Source organism: Otolemur garnettii, unplaced genomic scaffold, assembly GCF_000181295.1.
Source record: "Otolemur garnettii isolate 467f Iridium unplaced genomic scaffold, OtoGar3 scaffold00292, whole genome shotgun sequence".
NCBI classification, from domain to species: Eukaryota; Metazoa; Chordata; class Mammalia; order Primates; family Galagidae; genus Otolemur; species Otolemur garnettii.
In genome coordinates this window covers 792,113-808,904 of record NW_003852687.1, presented here as the reverse complement: position 1 = coordinate 808,904, position 16,792 = coordinate 792,113, and the positions used below count along the sequence as shown (strand labels likewise).

General features: G+C 51.2%; 1 protein-coding gene across 1 annotated transcript in view; it reads right to left on the bottom strand.

Annotated features, from left to right (window-relative positions):
- Positions 1-16,792, bottom strand: part of CABIN1 (calcineurin binding protein 1) — a 172,723-nt gene that overhangs the window by 81,018 nt on the left and 74,913 nt on the right. Inside the window, exons 26-27 of the mRNA XM_023508926.1 lie at positions 15,889-16,067; positions 1,693-1,875 (exon numbers count right to left, since the gene is read on the bottom strand). Of these exons, the coding sequence (XP_023364694.1) occupies positions 1,693-1,875; positions 15,889-16,067 (362 nt within the window). The remainder of the gene's footprint in view (positions 1-1,692; positions 1,876-15,888; positions 16,068-16,792) is intronic.

Below are 16,792 nucleotides of genomic sequence, written 5' to 3'. Positions count from 1 at the left end.
TTTGGCGGGTCCGGGCTGGGGATTCGAACCCGCCACCTTAGGTATACGTGGCTGGCGCCCTAGCCGGTTGAGCTATAGGCGCCGAGCCTAAAAATCATCTTATTAAGACATCTTTTTAAGACTGGAAATGCTGTAATATATGTAGAATGTTAAGAGTATAAATTATTGTTTCCCTTCCCATGGCAAACGTCTTATAGCATGCTTACATCAGTTGTAGGGTGTCAACAGTGGCTGTGGAGAACATAATGACTGCCTGGTGAGAAAGTAGGGTGCTGGAGTCAGCTCTCAATGAGGACGAGGTCCAGGTAGAGCACCCTTGTCAGTCCACCATCCTGTGCCCTCTCACCTAGTGTCTCCATTAGGAGTCCCTGAAGGACTCTTTCTCCAGCCCTCAGGGGATGTGGCCTCCAAGGGTGGCTGGCAGGGAGCAGGGAGCTGAGAGAGGCATTCCCTGGTATAAAATGGCTGTGGCCCCACAGCCACACCTACGAGTGAGCTCCCAAGCCTCAATTGTATCCAGAGCCTGTGCAGCGACTTCCTGGGGCTAGGCCTAGGCCCAGGTAGGCAGGCTATCACCAGCCCTCCCCTCATCCATCCAGCCCACCTGAAAAGGCAGCATGTGGCAGTGATTAAGGGTATAGACTGACATTGGGCAAATTCCCGCCCTCTCTGAACTTCAGGTTCTTCACCCATAAGGTGAAAACAGTCAGCTCGGTGCCTATAGCACAGTGGTTACAGTGCCAGCCACATGCACCAAGGGTGGCGGGTTCAAACCTGGCCTGGGCCTGCTAAACAACAATGACAACTGCAACAACAAAAAAATAGCCGGGTGTTGTGATGGGTGCCTATAATCCCAGATACTTGGGAGGCTGAGGCAGGAGAATTGCTTAAGCCCAAGAGTTTGAGGTTGCTGTGAGCTGACACCACAGCATTCTACTGAGGGTGATGTGATAAGACTGTCTCAAAAAAAGAAAAAAAAAAATAGAACAGTCATAAAACTTTTCCCCAGAGGGGCAGGGAGGGAGAATCAAAAGAGTTACAGCAGTGCCTGGCACAGGGTCTGGACGGGTGCACTTGCTGTCAGGCAGACTCCTGCATGCTCTGGCCCTGGCCAGAGTGGAGAAGGTCAAAGCCCATAGCGGACCAGCCACAGCTTAGAGTGGCACTAGGAAGGCCCTGGTCTGCCTGCAATCTCTCAAAATGCCCAGAGGTGGGGCTCTGCTCACAGGTTTCAACAATGGGGCTTGGGAACTCCAGGAGGGCTGGGCAAACTCCAGGCTCAGAGGGCCCTGTGCCAAAAAGTGGGAGACTTTTCCTAAAGGTCTGAAGTGAATCAGACTAAAAAGAAAACACATTTATGACACTTAGGATCGGAGACTTTTAAAATAACCATTTGCCAAGGGAAAGAACAGGGTCCACTGATGTGGACACGGCTTTCTCTAAGCATGGGGTCCTAACAAGTGTCGGCAAGCACGCAAAGCACCCTCAGGAGAGGTGCCCTCTAACCCTCACACCCCTGGGGGTGGGCACTGGGTCATTTCCAACCTATAGGCAGAACAGCAGAGGTCCAGAGAGGTGCGGAACTTGCCCAACTAAGGTTCCTGGGCCACTCTGGAGCCTGCTGTCTTTAGCTGTATCCAGAATGCCACAGGACATCAAAGCAGTCCTAATTCACCAAGTTAATCCCCATACCTCTTTCTTCTGCAGCCCCTGGAAGGTCTTTACTGGTTGGTCCTGCTTGGGAACTGACAGTGGGCAGCTTCTTCTCTGTAAAGGGCTTCCGGGAGCCTTCCAGTGAGCTAGTAGGCTCAGTAAAGAAGTCCTGCGTTGAGCTGGAGTCTGACAGAGCCACGGCTGTGCTGTCCTGGCTGCGGTCTGAGGGGAGAAGGAGGGCAGGAGGGTGGAGCATGAACCCACACCACCTCCAGCATGCAGGGGCCTTCCCAGGGTGAGTCTCCCTGCCAGTGGTGGGGGACTGCCCTGCACAGGAGCTGGCTCAAGCACAGCCACCTAATGTCATAGAGTCCAACCCCTCCAGAGGCCACTGAGCCATTCACCAAAAGCACAAATCATGGTCAACCTTCCTGGGGTTTCCCCAAATAGTGGGTTCTGGTAAACATTTATCAGTTGGCTTTCAGATCAAGAAGAGGGGGGAGTCCCGATTTATGGCATTTACTGATTTCTGTGGTGTAAATATTGCCACAATGACTTATTTTAAGCAACTAAGGTGTTGTCACTGAACTTGGGAAGAAATGCACAGTAGCCGCCATTATATAGTATTTCTACCATATAGGATTTCACAGAGAGAAAGAACTGCAGTGGGAAAGAATTCAGCAAAAATCTTTAACCAATTGTGGCCTCACACTAGTCTGGAATCTAGCTCCCTGGCAGTCAGAAATGAGGAGTTTGTGCTGGTTCACTGGCTCTCCTGGGACCTCCACAGGGTGCTACGACAAGGCCTGGGGGCAGGGCAGGGAGGCAGACTGAGGAAACCTTGCCAGGGATGCAGGCCCAGAGGGAGGAGAGGCTGCTGCTGTGGGAGAGGCAGGAAGCCTGCCTTGACCTTCTCTCCTGAGGAACAAAGGCCCGGTAGGAAGGGCAGGAAAGTTTGTTGCTTCCAGGGTACAGGTAAAGACCCACAGCAGCTACAGAAGGGAAAAGAAAACCCTTCAACCCTGAAGGTGGAGCAGGAACTCATTTAGGGCCCTCACATTAGAGGTCTCCTGCTACCGGGGAAGGGACAGATCCCCAGAGAAAGCCCCATCCCTGAGATTCAGTCTCAGTCTGAGGCTGGACCAAGACAACAGAGAATCACCCCTGTCCCCTCCCAGGTCAACAAGCAAAGCAATCTACCGGCAGGAAGCAGGCAAGGGCCTGGGGGAGCCCCTCCCATGAGTGCAGACCAGGCTGTGGGCTGACGGGAGAACTAGAATGTTGAGAAAAACCTGAGGGCCAATCAGCTCCCATCAGAAGCCCAAGGCAACACAAGAGGATTGGTGCACTGACGGGAATCACAGCAATAGCAAAGCCCAACCCAGCTCAGCTTCTGACCAGCCTGACTCAACTTCCCCACTACAGCCAGGAAAACCCATTCCTAGTATAAGTGTTATTTATTTCAGTCTCTTCTGTCCTACACATATCTTACTCAGTATAAAAATTATAAGACACGCACACACATTTTAAAAAGTGAGAAAAAAAGTACATTGTCAGGAATATAAAACAATATAAGACTCACAGATGACCTAGATATTGGGACAACCTCATAGGGAACTTAAAATAACTAAGATTAATACGATTCATAAACATGATGAGTATATTAAAAATTATAGAGAAAAAGCTGAACAGCAGGATAAACAGGGAATTTCAGAAGTGAGACAGAAATCATAAACAAGAGTCAAATGGAGAGGCCAGAAATAAAACACAACAACAGAGAAGAACACTCTGCGCCCTTGGCCAAATGGATACAGACAGCAGGGAGACACTGGACCTTGAAAACAGGTCAAGAGAAATACAGATCGTTTCTGACATGGTCTCACCTATGATTTTCCAATTTCACTATGGTGTGAAAGTGATACACTTTCAGTAGAAACTGTATTTTGATCTTTTTCTGGGCTAGGGGTATGTGGTACCATAGGTTTTGTGTTAGAGAGTTTGCCCATCTATAGGCTAACGCAAGTGCTCTGAGCACATTTAGGGCAAGTGAGGCTAAACTACAGTGTCCGGTAGAATGCATTTTTGACTTATGATGTTTTCAACTTAATGATGGTTTTATTGGGACATAACCCCCACCATAAGCGGAATAGCATCTGTAATCAAATGGAGAGGAGCAAAGAGAGCGTCCACATGAGCTAACACATTCCTGGAGGCACAGAAAGGGACGAAGGAGAAACAGGATGGAAGAAATTCTTAAAGACACATGACTAAGAATTTTCTAAAAATAACGAGACATCAAATCACCAAGAGTCTTTCAGAACACCAAGCAGGGAAAAGACCCCTTCACAGATATTTAAAAAAATCACACCTTGAAAGGCAAAGATGTAGAGAAAATCTTGAAAGCAATCAGAGAAAGACACACCCGGCGTAGAGGAACATAGCCGAGAATCCCTGCAGACTTCGCATCACAAATGAACAAATCAGACAGTATTTCTAATGTGCTGAAAGAAAAGAGAGTCGACTCAATTCTACACTAAAAAAAAATTCTATGCTCAGTAAAAATAACACTAAAAAAAAGAAAAAATTAAAGACTTTTCAGACAAACAAAAACTGAGGATTCATTACCAGCAGATCAGAGTTACAAGAAATGCTGTGGGTAGCTCTTCAGGGAGAAAGAACATGAAACCCGACAGAAACCTGTATCCACACAAAGAATTGAAGTTTCCCCAGAAATGGCTAAAGTACTGGCAAATACAGAAGACATTCTTTTTCTTATTTTTAATTTTCCCAAACTAATTTCGACTAATTTCTAAGCAAAAGCAGTGGCACCTTATTGGGGCTTATAGCCTATACGAACAAAAACAGCTCGTCTAGTGCTTGGGAGGCAGAATAGCATCACTGGAAGGTAGACTATGATTAAATAAAGATCTATGTGGTTAATGCTAAGTCCACAACTACATTTTTTTAAAAAAGAGATGTCATAAATAATAAACCAATGGTAGAGATAAAATCGGCGCTTAAAAATAAAACTTTGTTTTGAACTTTGTGTATCTGAAGGTGAAGCTCAGTGAACAAGGAATCAAGAGAGCTAAGTTCAAGTTGGTCTTGTACCACTGACTACTTGTGTGATCACGAGCAAGTAAGTCTCTTCCCTACCTAAAACCTGCAGCTACGTTATCCTCTCAGAGAGGTCCATAGCACACTGGCTCTGGGGACAAGGGAGAGAGGCAGACACAGGTATGTGCCCACCAACCCTCTGCTCAGCATTAGAGCCTTCTAGGCACTTACACAGGACCCACTGGTGGCAGGCACAAGCTGCTTTGGTGGGTAAACTTGTACAAACTATAAAGTTCTTTCCTGAAAGTTGACATGTCAGAGTTGAAATTCTGCTCTGTCATTTGCTAGCTCTGAAAGTCCGTGCAAATGCTATAATTATTTACGTTTCAGTTTCCTCACATGTAAAACTGTGACAATACAAGTGCCCACTTCACACAGCTTGTTAGGAGGCTTAAATAGGTTAGCACATGTAAAGCGCTAGAATCAGCTCTTTATACACAGGAACTAGTCACAAAATGTTAGCTGTTATCAATACTATTACGTTAGAGAAACTGCACGTTTTACCTCTGGTGTCTCAAGTCTGCCATTACAGATTGAGTTCTGAAAGGGCAGAGGTTTTGCTGATGCCACACTGGAACCAATGCCTGAGCAGTACCATGCGGTAGGGTGGTGACACTGACATGACAGGCTGTCCACATTGGCCTGGACAGAGGACCCGAGAATTAGGTCAGGGCTCCAAAGGGGGCCTTGCCACTCTGGGCTCTTTACTCGTGCCCCATCACACACCAGGGTCTGGGGCCAGTGACCTTATGGGCGGTCCAGTTCAGTCTGCCACAGACCATCCTTCATAGCTGCCTTTGTAACATCCACTGATCAGTAACTGATGGGTCATCAGTATCCGCCAGCCTGAAAGAGTTGTAAGAAATGGGCCCTTGGGACGTGCATGACGGTCCCTGGGTCCTCACACACAGCAGGGCTCTCCCGACTTCCTAGGACAAAGCACAGGCCCCGTGAGCACTGGGTGGAGTTAAAGGCAGGTCTGCAGCCTTCACAACAAGTCCCAAATCTGGGTCCCCAGTATGAGGGGACCAAAGAGAGGTGGGAAAGCCAGCCATTCACCATCTCTGTGGGAAGAAAGGATTTGAGTGGAGACCCTCTGCCCCAGAGGCCACATAGGGTCACTGCAGGAACTAAGGACGTGGGGTCCTAGACCCACATTCCAATCCCAGACCTGCCTCCTAGGGGCTAGGTGACCATGGCCTTATGATTTTGCTGCTCTAGGCTCCCACTTCATGCTTTTTAATTTGACTGCCAGTGTCTCTCCCCTCTGCCCAGACATGTAAGTGGGACCCCCACAGGGGCCTGGCCTAATGCCTGGCACACATGAGTGACAGCCCAGTAACCCATCCTGCTCTGCAGCACTTGCTGCGGCTCTGACAGTGAGAACACCAATGCCTCAGACAATGCTCACGAGGCCACAGAGTCTGGGGTAGACAGTGGGCCATATGCCTCAGTTGAAGCTTCCCTGAAAGTCAGGCCAAGGCCTGCTCTCCTCAGCCAGCAGGAGACAAGCTGAGGTTGCCGCACGACTGAGGAGTGCACCCCGCACTGAACTCCAGGAAGCAAGCCATGGAGGATGATTCCACCAGCTGGCACGCTGCCCACCAGCCCACCAGCTCACCAGCTGTGGGGCTTAAAGGAACTGCCAATTGGGTGGAATCCCAGCTGTGATTATTAGGAAAACCAAGGATTAGCTTAGGCAAATGGATATTTACTCCTAACGTGTTAATGCCCTGTTGGTGTTGTAATGTGAGGGAAGCACTGACCTGCCAGAGCACGCAGCCGGGGCAGCCAGACCTCAGCAGGAACTATGTGGGCAAGAAAGGAGGCACGTGTGCACAGGGCTTCTGCTCCCCTGAGAAGCAGCAACCGAGGGGGGATTCTGCTAAGCCTCTTTTACAGTAACACCCACAACAACTACAGCCATGATACAGGGACAGCACAAGTGCACATGGAAGGACGCAGCAGGGACAGGGGCTGCCAAATACATTTTGCCTGGCCCTTCCCTGAACCTCTTAGACACATGTGTGAGAAGCTAGAAACTGCCAGGCCTCTGACAGCATGGCGAATAGACTTCCACTGGCCCCGGAGCCACCACATTGGTTCTGCATAAGCCCTTTTTGGGGGTAATCAAGGTACCTAAGGTGCTGTTGACAGGGCTCACCACAGTCCTGTGGTGCCACCTGCAGGTCATGGTGCTGGGGTGGGCTGTGGGGCAGAGTTGCAGAGGCAGAGGCTGTGCACACGGAGGGACCTTGGCTGATCTGTAAAGCAAGGAAGTGGAGAGAGGCCTGCCAAGGTTCCTGCCCACTCCAAGGGTTGGCACGTGTCACAGGAAGGACCCTGGGGATATTACACTCGGGAAATAAGAGTTTGGCAAGTGCTTCTCCTCAAATGAGAGCCACCAACAGGGACTCTGCTCTTTTTGGTCTTACACATCTCAAAGTGTTGGCACAGCCTATTTAAAATGACTCTGATTTTCAATACTAAGAATCAACCCAAGGACCTACACCAAGAAGCCATTAAGACTAAAAGAGAACCAAGAGTCATTAAAGGGAAAAATCTCTTAAAGAATGGCTCTACGTAGGCAGACTGTGCTGCAGCCTCCCTAACAGTTTCTCCTCTCCTGGGGAATCCAACTTTCTCTGGTACAGCTGAGGACCCCAGGGAGCCACACATAAGACAGACATGGTGGGCAAGTTCACCATGAACATCACAGAGAACATGAAAGGACTCTCATCCTATCACCAGCTAGGCTGCTGTGGATGGGGCAGCTCAAGGGCTGGGCAACGTGGGGCAGGGAGAACAATGGGTTGTGGTACCGGGAAGAAGAGGAGAAGGCCAGCCTTAGATTCCCAGAGCTAGAGGAGCTGGTTGGGCAGGCAGTAGGGAGGGCTGTTTGGACTAGGAGGCAGCCCAGAGCAGACCCCTTTCCTGAAATGGGAAGCCTCTGCCCTGGTGGCTCCTGCAGGCTCCTAGGAGGAAAAGGAAGGATGCTGCTGACTGCTATCTTCTCCCCACTCCCAGCAGGCCTCTCTGCCGGGTCATCTCTCAGGTCACAAGGTCCACAGCCAAGAAAGCCTGGAATGGGGAAAACCTTTGGAAGAGCAGGGGCAAAGGTTCCTCTGGGGTGAGATCCCCGCCCACTGGCCATAATCTGGACAGCTTAACTTGGCCTGGCACTGTTATGCCCAGCCTTCAATCTGCCCATGCACACTGGGGAACCCACTAGTGAGCGGTGGGAGATTCTGGCACAAGGAACACAGCTATGAGCTGAGCTTCTAGGCCTGGCTCCAGACTTATCTCCTCCATGGAGATGTCCTTAGAAGCATGGGGCCGAGGGTTCAAATGGGCAATTTTGGATGCTTGTGGCCTATGCTGAGTCCTTAGGGGACCAGGTATACACACTGATGCTCTGCAGGCCAAGGCCAACAAGCCTGGTGGCAGAGGCCCTCTGCCTGGTCAGACTTGGAAGAGGAAGGCCGGATAAGAGGAGTCAGAAGTAGGCAGTATTGGCTGTCATTCTGCAAGGGGCCAAGGGTTGGGGTTTTTCGGGAGCCCTGTTCTTAAGGCAAAGCAAGACATAAATGGAAAGCCTCTCTCTCTCTCTCTCTTTTTTAAACTTTACTCCTGTAAAGGTTCTAAGATTTTTTCTTGAGACAAGGTCTCACTCTGATATTCAGGCTGTACAGTGGTGTCAGCGTGGTTCAGTGCAACCTCAAATTCTAGGGCTCAAGGGATTCTCCTGCCTCAGCCACCTAAGTAGCTGGGAATATGTACACGCACAAGCCACCATGCCCAGATAGTTTTTCTTTCTTTCTTTCTTTTTTTTTTCAGCTCTTCTATTATTTTGTAGAGACAGGGTCTTGCTCTTGCCCAGACTGGTCTTGAGCTCCTAGCTTCAAGCAATCTCTCTGCTTCAGCCCCCCAAATACTAGAATTATAGCTGAAGATATCATGCCTGGCCAGAAAACCTCTTTGATGTAAAAGGGTCAGATTCAGCCCAAACTTCTCATGGGTCTTGGTGTAAAGGGTAGTAGGCACACTGAACGGGACCCACCAGGCCAAATATCTTGCCTTAAGTTTCAGGAGCTGAGAGCTCATTTCTTTTTCTTCTTCTTCTTCTTTTTTTTTTTTTTTTGTGGGAGAGGGGGAGATAGGGCCTCAAATTCCTGTCTCAAGTGATCCTCCTACTTCAGCCTCCCAGGCAGCTGGGATTACAGGAGTATGCTCCTGTATACAGGGAGAGCTGATTTCTTTAAGGAGCTGCTTGGAGGCTGACAGGATGGGAGACTGGCACTAACAAGCAGGCTTTTCAGAATGTTCTTTTAAAAATCTGCCCACACTAAACCTGTTAACACTAATTAATATTTGTGGCAAGATTATAAATATTTGATTCTCTTGCTGTTAATCACTGGACCATTTCACGCCATTGCATCTGGGCTACTCCAGCCTGTCCTCTCTGAATCCTTGTGGGATGTCCATCTGCCCGCCAGCTGCTGACTAAGCCATCTTCCTCTGAACCCGGGCACCTCCCCTGCAGAGGAGGGAGAGCTGGTGATGTAGGACCCAACCGTGGTGACAGAAAGGCTGCCCATCCCCCTTGGTATGAGAGCAGACCTTGTGTTCTGAGTCTCCCTTGCACAGGTCTGACTCAGCTCAAATGCCAGGATTTCTAGGCCAGCCTAACAGCTCTTTAGTTACAAGATACAGGTTTCCGGCATCTCCTTAAATGTGGTTTCTCTGTTTCCTCATGGCCATTTATCCTGTCAGTCAGGGCCGTGAAAGTCTGAGGAAAGAGACGTGTGGCTATACTACCAAAAACTGCAGCCACTTGAAAAGGTCACAAATCCTGCCAATCAGAAAATAACAGGTTTCTAAGAACCATAAATTTGGGTGGAATTAATATTTTGAACATTTTTTTTGACCGGACAAAATCTGCCTCAGTTGGTCCCTGCTGGCCAGCCATCAGCTAAGGACACGTTCACCAAGCAGTGTGGCTGTGTGGGGTGGGAGTGCCCACGTCAGGCTGAAGATACTGGAGAAGAGACACCAGAAAGCTGGGGGAGGGGAAGACACACAGCAGACAGCAGATGGGCACAAGGCAGCACCCTCTGCCCCTTCTTCACCAGCCTCGAGAGTGAGGTTTAACTAAGTGTCACCAGGAACCTGGCAGCCCCAACATGCTCAGACCGTGGTGCTGCCCTGCCGGGAGCCTGACACTCAAAGCAGGGAGAAACTGCCTCAACTCGCACCTCTCGCTTGTACCCAGAGCTAGGAAAGGCACTGACCATGGAGGCCTTAGGAGACTTTAAACATCCTCCTGACCAAAGGCAGGAGGCAGCCCCCTCTTGATACAATGCCAAGGGAAGAGGAACAGCTCTGTCAGGGGCGAGGCCAGAACCCACAGCCATCTGATGAGCTTCCCAGGAAAGCTTTTCAGAGAAAGCATGACGGACAGATGTGCCTTAGAGCCCAAAGAGAGAGACCTTGTGCGCTCGTCCCTCTCCCTACTGACAGAGGAAAAAGCTCAGTCCTTTGTGCCCAGGGCTTCCCCAAGCTCTCTCTCCATCCCCATCACCTCAGTATCCAAATACTATAGGACTCTGACCTCCATGTCTTTGTCCCTCACCCACAATGCCCTGCAGGCCTCTCTAGAGGTCCGCCACCTCCAGGAAGTCCTCCCAAACCACCAAACTGCAGAACTTGCTTCCTCTTGCCAGCTCACAGCATTCCTTCTTGGCACTGACCACTGCCCCAAGACAGCAGCTACAGACACCAGCTTCAACCTGGCAGCAAGAATCAGGGTGTCCTCACTGCGGCTTTCCCTGCAGTATCCTTTCCTATGCTGCCACACAACAGGCACCCAGTACATGCCATGACCATCTGTGCCTAAAGAGGTTTTCAAAAAAGTTACGAATGAACATGAGGAAACAAAGGAGGTTCCCTGACAACCTCCCCAGTCTCTGTTCCCACTGGGAACAAGCAGGACAACCTGAGTTCCACTCAGAACACAAGATGCTACTAGAACCTGACCTCTCCTAGGGGGGAGCCCTGCCATTGCAGCAGCCAATGGCAGCTGCCTGCCCTCTGCAATCTTGCCACGGTGGGCTGTAGACACAGGCCCACCTCAGAGCCTTAAGGTTACTGTGCACAATTTACAGTTTTACAAATTTGTCCTTGTAAAGATAATTTGGTATCTTAGAGTCTGTTGCCTTTGCTCTTTTCTTTTAAATAAGAAACAGCAAAACAATGAAAATATAGGACTGAGCCACCTGCCAGGCAGGTGGGTGGGCAGTGGGGGAGAGGCCACCACTGCATCTGCATCCAGCCGGAACTGGGAAGATGGGCCGTCAGCAGAAGCCAAGCACGTCACACACACACTCCCAATCACAGGACCAGCAGCTATGAAGGCAGTCCTGGTCACAGGGGAGCAGGGAGCCGGACTGAGGGCTGAGCATGCGGTCTGCGCTGTTCCCTGAAGCGAGCCGTGACAGGTGCAAGCAGAAAGACAAGCCTGGAGAACAGAGTGTGGTCAGGGTTAAGGGCAGCACGGGCAATATTGGTGGAGGCGACATGGGGTGAGCAGGTGAGGATGAGCACAGACAGCACACGACACAGACGCTGACAGCATGGTGGGTGAGGATGAATGGCCACGAGGGGTGCTTGGCACAGGGCACCCGAGCTCTCCAGGAAGACTCACCCCTACAGCCTGGGGCTCAGGATAGCCTCTAAAGCTCCTCAGTGGCTCTGTTCATGTTACCAATGAAGCTAGGTGGCTGTTGCCTACAATTGTGGACACCTCCATGGCTCCCACTCTTCTGACCCCCAGGTTTGCTCCCTCTCCCTGACACACCTCTCAGACCTTAGGTAGGCTCTGCCTCCTTAGGAAGGCCTCCCACCTCCCAAGTGACCAGGCCAGGTCTCTCTGGGATAAGTGAAACCCACCTCCCCAGTGCTGGGGTTGGCTGCACCCTGACCCTCAGCTGTGTTTGACTGGCTGATTTGCACCAGCTTCCCTTACAAAGAGCTTACATCAGGGACCAGGGCTGTCCTATGCACTTGGTATAGGGCTGACAGGACACCTGGACGGGCAAGGCCACATGCTGGCCACAAACCCTACAGAGGACTCAGCCTCCTCTCAGACCAAAGGGCAAGGCCTCTGACCTCTGAGGCCCTTTTAGGCTCTGCCATTCTGAGGTGACAAGGTATGTGACAGAGAGCAAGGATCTTAGGCAGTCCAACCCAGCCACCACAGACACATCCCAAAAGCTAGCCAAGCCAGGCCAAGTGATGGACCAAGCCATCCTTTGCCAGCCCTACTCCCTCCACTGAGTCACTTCTGATGAGGGAGAAACGCACACAAATGCCACCTCCATTAGGCTGGCCAGACAGGGAGCCCTCCTAGTGTTAGGTCTCACCCCAGCCAGGGACAAGGAGATTTAGACCCACTCTCTCCCACTCTCTCTCAGTTCTACCCAGACTACAGTGGTCAGTTCTGGCTGAGTGCCTGCCTGTCCTGAGCTCGGTTTCTCTCATGGAAACAAGGACATGGCCAAGCCTGCAGGGCAGCTGTGAAGATGGAGACACAGTCCTACCCCACCAGCACCTGCCCAGAGCCTGGCCCAGAGCAAGCACGCAGCACCGCATGGTGGGGCTTACGCACACACATGCACACACAGGCACACAGGCACACACATACCAAACTGAATGTGAGGAAGGGATAGAGATTTTGTTCAAAAATTTTCTTGATACTCTGTTTGAACGTGTATTAAGAGGAATCCTTGGGAGTCCCTTAAAAATCACAAGATGACCTCGTGTCACCTTTTTTTTCCTGGTCAGGAAGTATCACCACTAATGATTTCAGATTCCAAGAGATCAATGGAAGGTAGAAGTCTGTTGGGTGGGAGGACAAGTGGGCAGAGCTGTCAGCGACAGCAGCGGCCCATGACAAAGCCTGTTCTCGCTCTGCTCCTCTCTCTTGGCTTGACCCCTCCTCAGCCCTCTGTCTGTCTGTCTGACCCCTCCTCAGCCCTCAGCCCAGCTCTAGTTTGGGTGACACAAGTCTTCAGGTAAGGGTGGTCCAGAGAGCAAATCTGAGTCCTGCGAAGCTGCTGTTATCAGATATCAAGCTATCTACATACACCTGCAGTTATTTTTCTAAACCTTATATCCAATTAGAATTGACTACGTCTGATTTCTGGTTTGAAGCAAAGGCATACTAACATGGAGAGGCAGTTCTAACAAGGGTCTCCTGGCTGCCCAAGGGAAGTGCTGGTGCTTGGCTCCCTCTTCTGCTGGTGGCAAATTAGACTATGAACATCTCCACCGGGTAGAAGATTGGGACCCAGAAAGCCTGATCCCCAGGCTCATTCTGGGGCTGCTATTTCAGCGCTGCCTACTCTCTTCTGAGGCCACACCACTGGCTGGGAGAGAGCTGGAGTGCAAACCAAGGATCGCTGGCCCCAGAGGCTGTGCTGTTCCCTCACAGTGCTGCCTAGTCCTCGCCTAGCATCTAGGAGGCTACAATGTACAGAAACCTGTGTTGAATGCTCAGGAAGATGTTACCCTCATTCCACAGGGGAGGAAACAAGCTCAGAGAAGTGAAGTCCCTTGTTCAATGCTGCTGAGCACAAAAGCAACAGAGCAAGGATTAGAACTCAGATCCCTCTGACTGTAGAGCCTGCTGGGCCTTGTCCCTGTTGGACCTCAACCAGGTTCCCTGCCTCTCCTCAGCTGTATCAGGGCCTACCAGTAGGAGGGCTCAGTGGTGACCTGCCATGCATGTCCCTGTCCTCCCAAAAGAGACCTGAGGCTGGGCTCAGGCAAGTGGAAAGTGGAAGCCACATGTTTTTTTCCCAGTCCAGAAGCAGGAGTGGAGGTGGCAGTGTGGCCTGTGAGGCACATCTCCTGACACTGCTGCTTCTGTGTGGGTCCTGGGCCTTCCCTCGGAGCCAGTGCAGCTTCTGAAAGGGCCACTGTGACATTCTAACATCGCTGTGGATCCAGGCCTGTGCAGAGCCTGCAGCAGGGTGGGACTGAGACTGGGCAAAGGGGGGCCATGGCATGCACATCATGACAGGAATCACTATGAAAGCTTTTTTTTCAAAAAAAAAAATTCAAAAATGTACAACCATTAAAATTATATTAGAACTTATTTGTAAACTAAGTACCTCTGTAAACTTCTACAACAAACAACTAGTGTGTTGGCACCCAGGACCTGTCACGGCCAGAGCCCACTACAAACACTCTGTAGGGGTTCCCAACAAGCTGCCCACATGTGCACCAACTCGGCAGCGGGTGCAGGGGCATCGGGGCCTCCTCTCTGCTCCTGGGGATGCACTCAGCCCTGTGGGCTGACAGCCAAGCACCCTGGTGCCTGCGGCCTGAGCTTGGTGGGAACCTGCAGGCTATGGAGGACGAGGCTAGTGCTCACCCGCTCAGGTGTACACAGCAGGGCCACGCAGCATGTGGACAACTGTGAAAGGCAGTCTGCTCTCCTGAAAACCTGGCACAGTGCTTCCTCGCAGCAGGTACCTGGCAGAAAGTAATTCCCAAGGGCAAGGATTTACTGCTAATAAGTTTTCTCAATCCTCTTCCCTTCTCTCTCTCTCTTTCTTTTCAGACAATGTAGTGATGGTAATGGGATCTCAATACTCTCAAGAATAAAAGGGTGGGCTCAGGGTGGTTGGCCTGTTTAACAACCTGAATTAACTAGGAAGAGGAAAGAGGTCTCACTCTGCAGAAATGAAGACTGTAGGAGCAGGTGGCTTGGCTCCTCCCACCTCTGCTTAACACCCCAGGGTGAGCAGGGAGGTGTCCACGCTGGGACTAGGGGTGATGACAGACCTGTCGGGAGGTGATGGAGCACGCAGCACCCGCACTCAGATCCTCAGCCTCTCTCTTAACATGCATGCTACAGATTCCACACCAAACCAGGAGAGGAGACTGCAAATCTCCTGTCCTCTCTTGACATCAGCAAATCCCACTCCCAGAGAAGTTGAGCACTGGCCACCTTGTCACCCTTCTCCAGCACTTCCTTAAACCTGCTATCAACCCCTGCCCACTGAGCTCAAGAAGCTGGGGGCTGCACCCAAACAGTCCAGGACCCCATGCACTGGGCAGGGACCCTAGCAGGGGACTGTAGCCAAGACATAGCTGCCCCACCAGCCCCCCTCCATACAGCTCTGTGCTGGGCCTCAGCTTCAGGGCTACTGTGGTGTCCCAAAGGGCCCTTCTTCCTCCAAGGAGCCACTCTACAGGGACCATCTGGTAGAAGGTACAGCCCTAGGGCCAATCCCACCCACCTAGGAGTGCCCCCTCACCCTGGAGAAAGCAGAACAGAGCCTGTTTCCCCAAACCCAGATGAAATGAGTGGCATGGGAGTGATGGCCCCAGTGTCTCAGCACTGTCTCTACTTTCTCACTACTTCAACGGCCCTCTATGTTCACCAGTGTGGCTCACCTCAGCAAGTGCTTTGTCACCAGTGTACCACTATCAACATGAGAACATGAAGAAACTGAGCTGCAGGCCACATGCAAGCCTCCTGGTGTTAGTAAGGAATGTGTGTGGTTGAGTGGTCGCCACCTGCCCCATCCCACGTGGGATGGCCTCACACATGGTCCCAGGTGACCCCCCCCCCATAACAACCTATCTGGATTCCCAGGGCTGACAGCACCAGGGACAGCCCCCCCACAACTGTCAGGAGGACAGAGTAGCAATAATGTGCTGCTGAACAAGGCAGGCATCACCAGTCTGATGACACCAGGAGCCACCCCAGGGGGCCCAGTCTTCCAACTGTCCTTCAGAGTAGACATCAGTGCCCCCATTGGCTGATGGGGAACTGCAGGGTCAAAGATGCCTGGTGTCTTAGGCTGGCCCGTCCCTCTCCCAGCTCCCAGTGGGTAAGCTGGCAGGTGGCGACCCTGAGCATGTCTTGGAAGCACAAGAGTCATTGTGAGTCCATGAGGTTAATGAATAGCTGCAACATTGCCCGTGTCACCCCAGACCCAGCACCCCCCCTTGCCAAAACAAAGCGACAAAACAAAGTCGCCCAAGCACCCTCCCCATGATTGGTGTGCCGCCCTGGGCTGGCAGTAGGGAGAACAGGGACTGTACCGTCCGGCGTCGCCTGCTGGTGGGGTTTTTTACATTTGACGTAATCGTGGTCAATCGGAGTAGCTGTGTAAGGTGGGGATGTCAGACCTGGGCCAGAGGAGGAGGGGAGGGAGGCTCCGGGGCCCGGCAGTGTCCCAGCTGAAGAGTGGGAGTCCTCGTCCACCAGGCAGGCCTTCTCCCTGTGGGGACAGAGGTTTGGGGCATGGGTCAGAGTCTCCATACCACACTGAAACAGATGTGTACTAGTGTGGGTCAGTGCCCTTCCTGGGGCCTACTATTCCCGTGCTTTCCGGTGGCACCTCCCCATCTGGCTGATGTCATGGAACCAAAGCTACCCTAACAGCATCCAGGTGGGCTCTGGCCCTTAACTGCGCACTACCCAACCTCTCGGGTAAGGCTCTGTGTCTCTGAGTTTCAAGCCCCAGGAGAACTGGGCAGCCTCTCCCCAGAAGCACCCCCTCCATGCCAAACGAACGTGCCCTTATATGTGACAGCCTGACAGATTTAATCCCTGGCAAACAAGTAAGTCCAGATGTGGCAAGAAACACAGCTGACCTTACTGTTTACTCACACATGTACAAAGATATCTGCTGCAACATGTTTGAGCACAAAAATGATCAATTCTCTAAATGTCCATCAGAATGGTTGTGTAAGACACAGCACATCTGCACTGTGGAACAGTGAGTAGCCACCAGAGCATCGGTTCTCAACCTATGGGTCCTGACCCCTTTTTAACAATGAAAATACACTGTGGCATTAGGAAGGCTGAGAACTACTGCACTAGAGAGAGTGGGGGAATGCGGCACTCTTTCTATGGACTGTACCCAAACTCTAGGACAACACTTTCAGCAGTTAATTTTTATAAAATAAAAGAAACCGGCTCGGCGCCTATAGCTCAACCGGC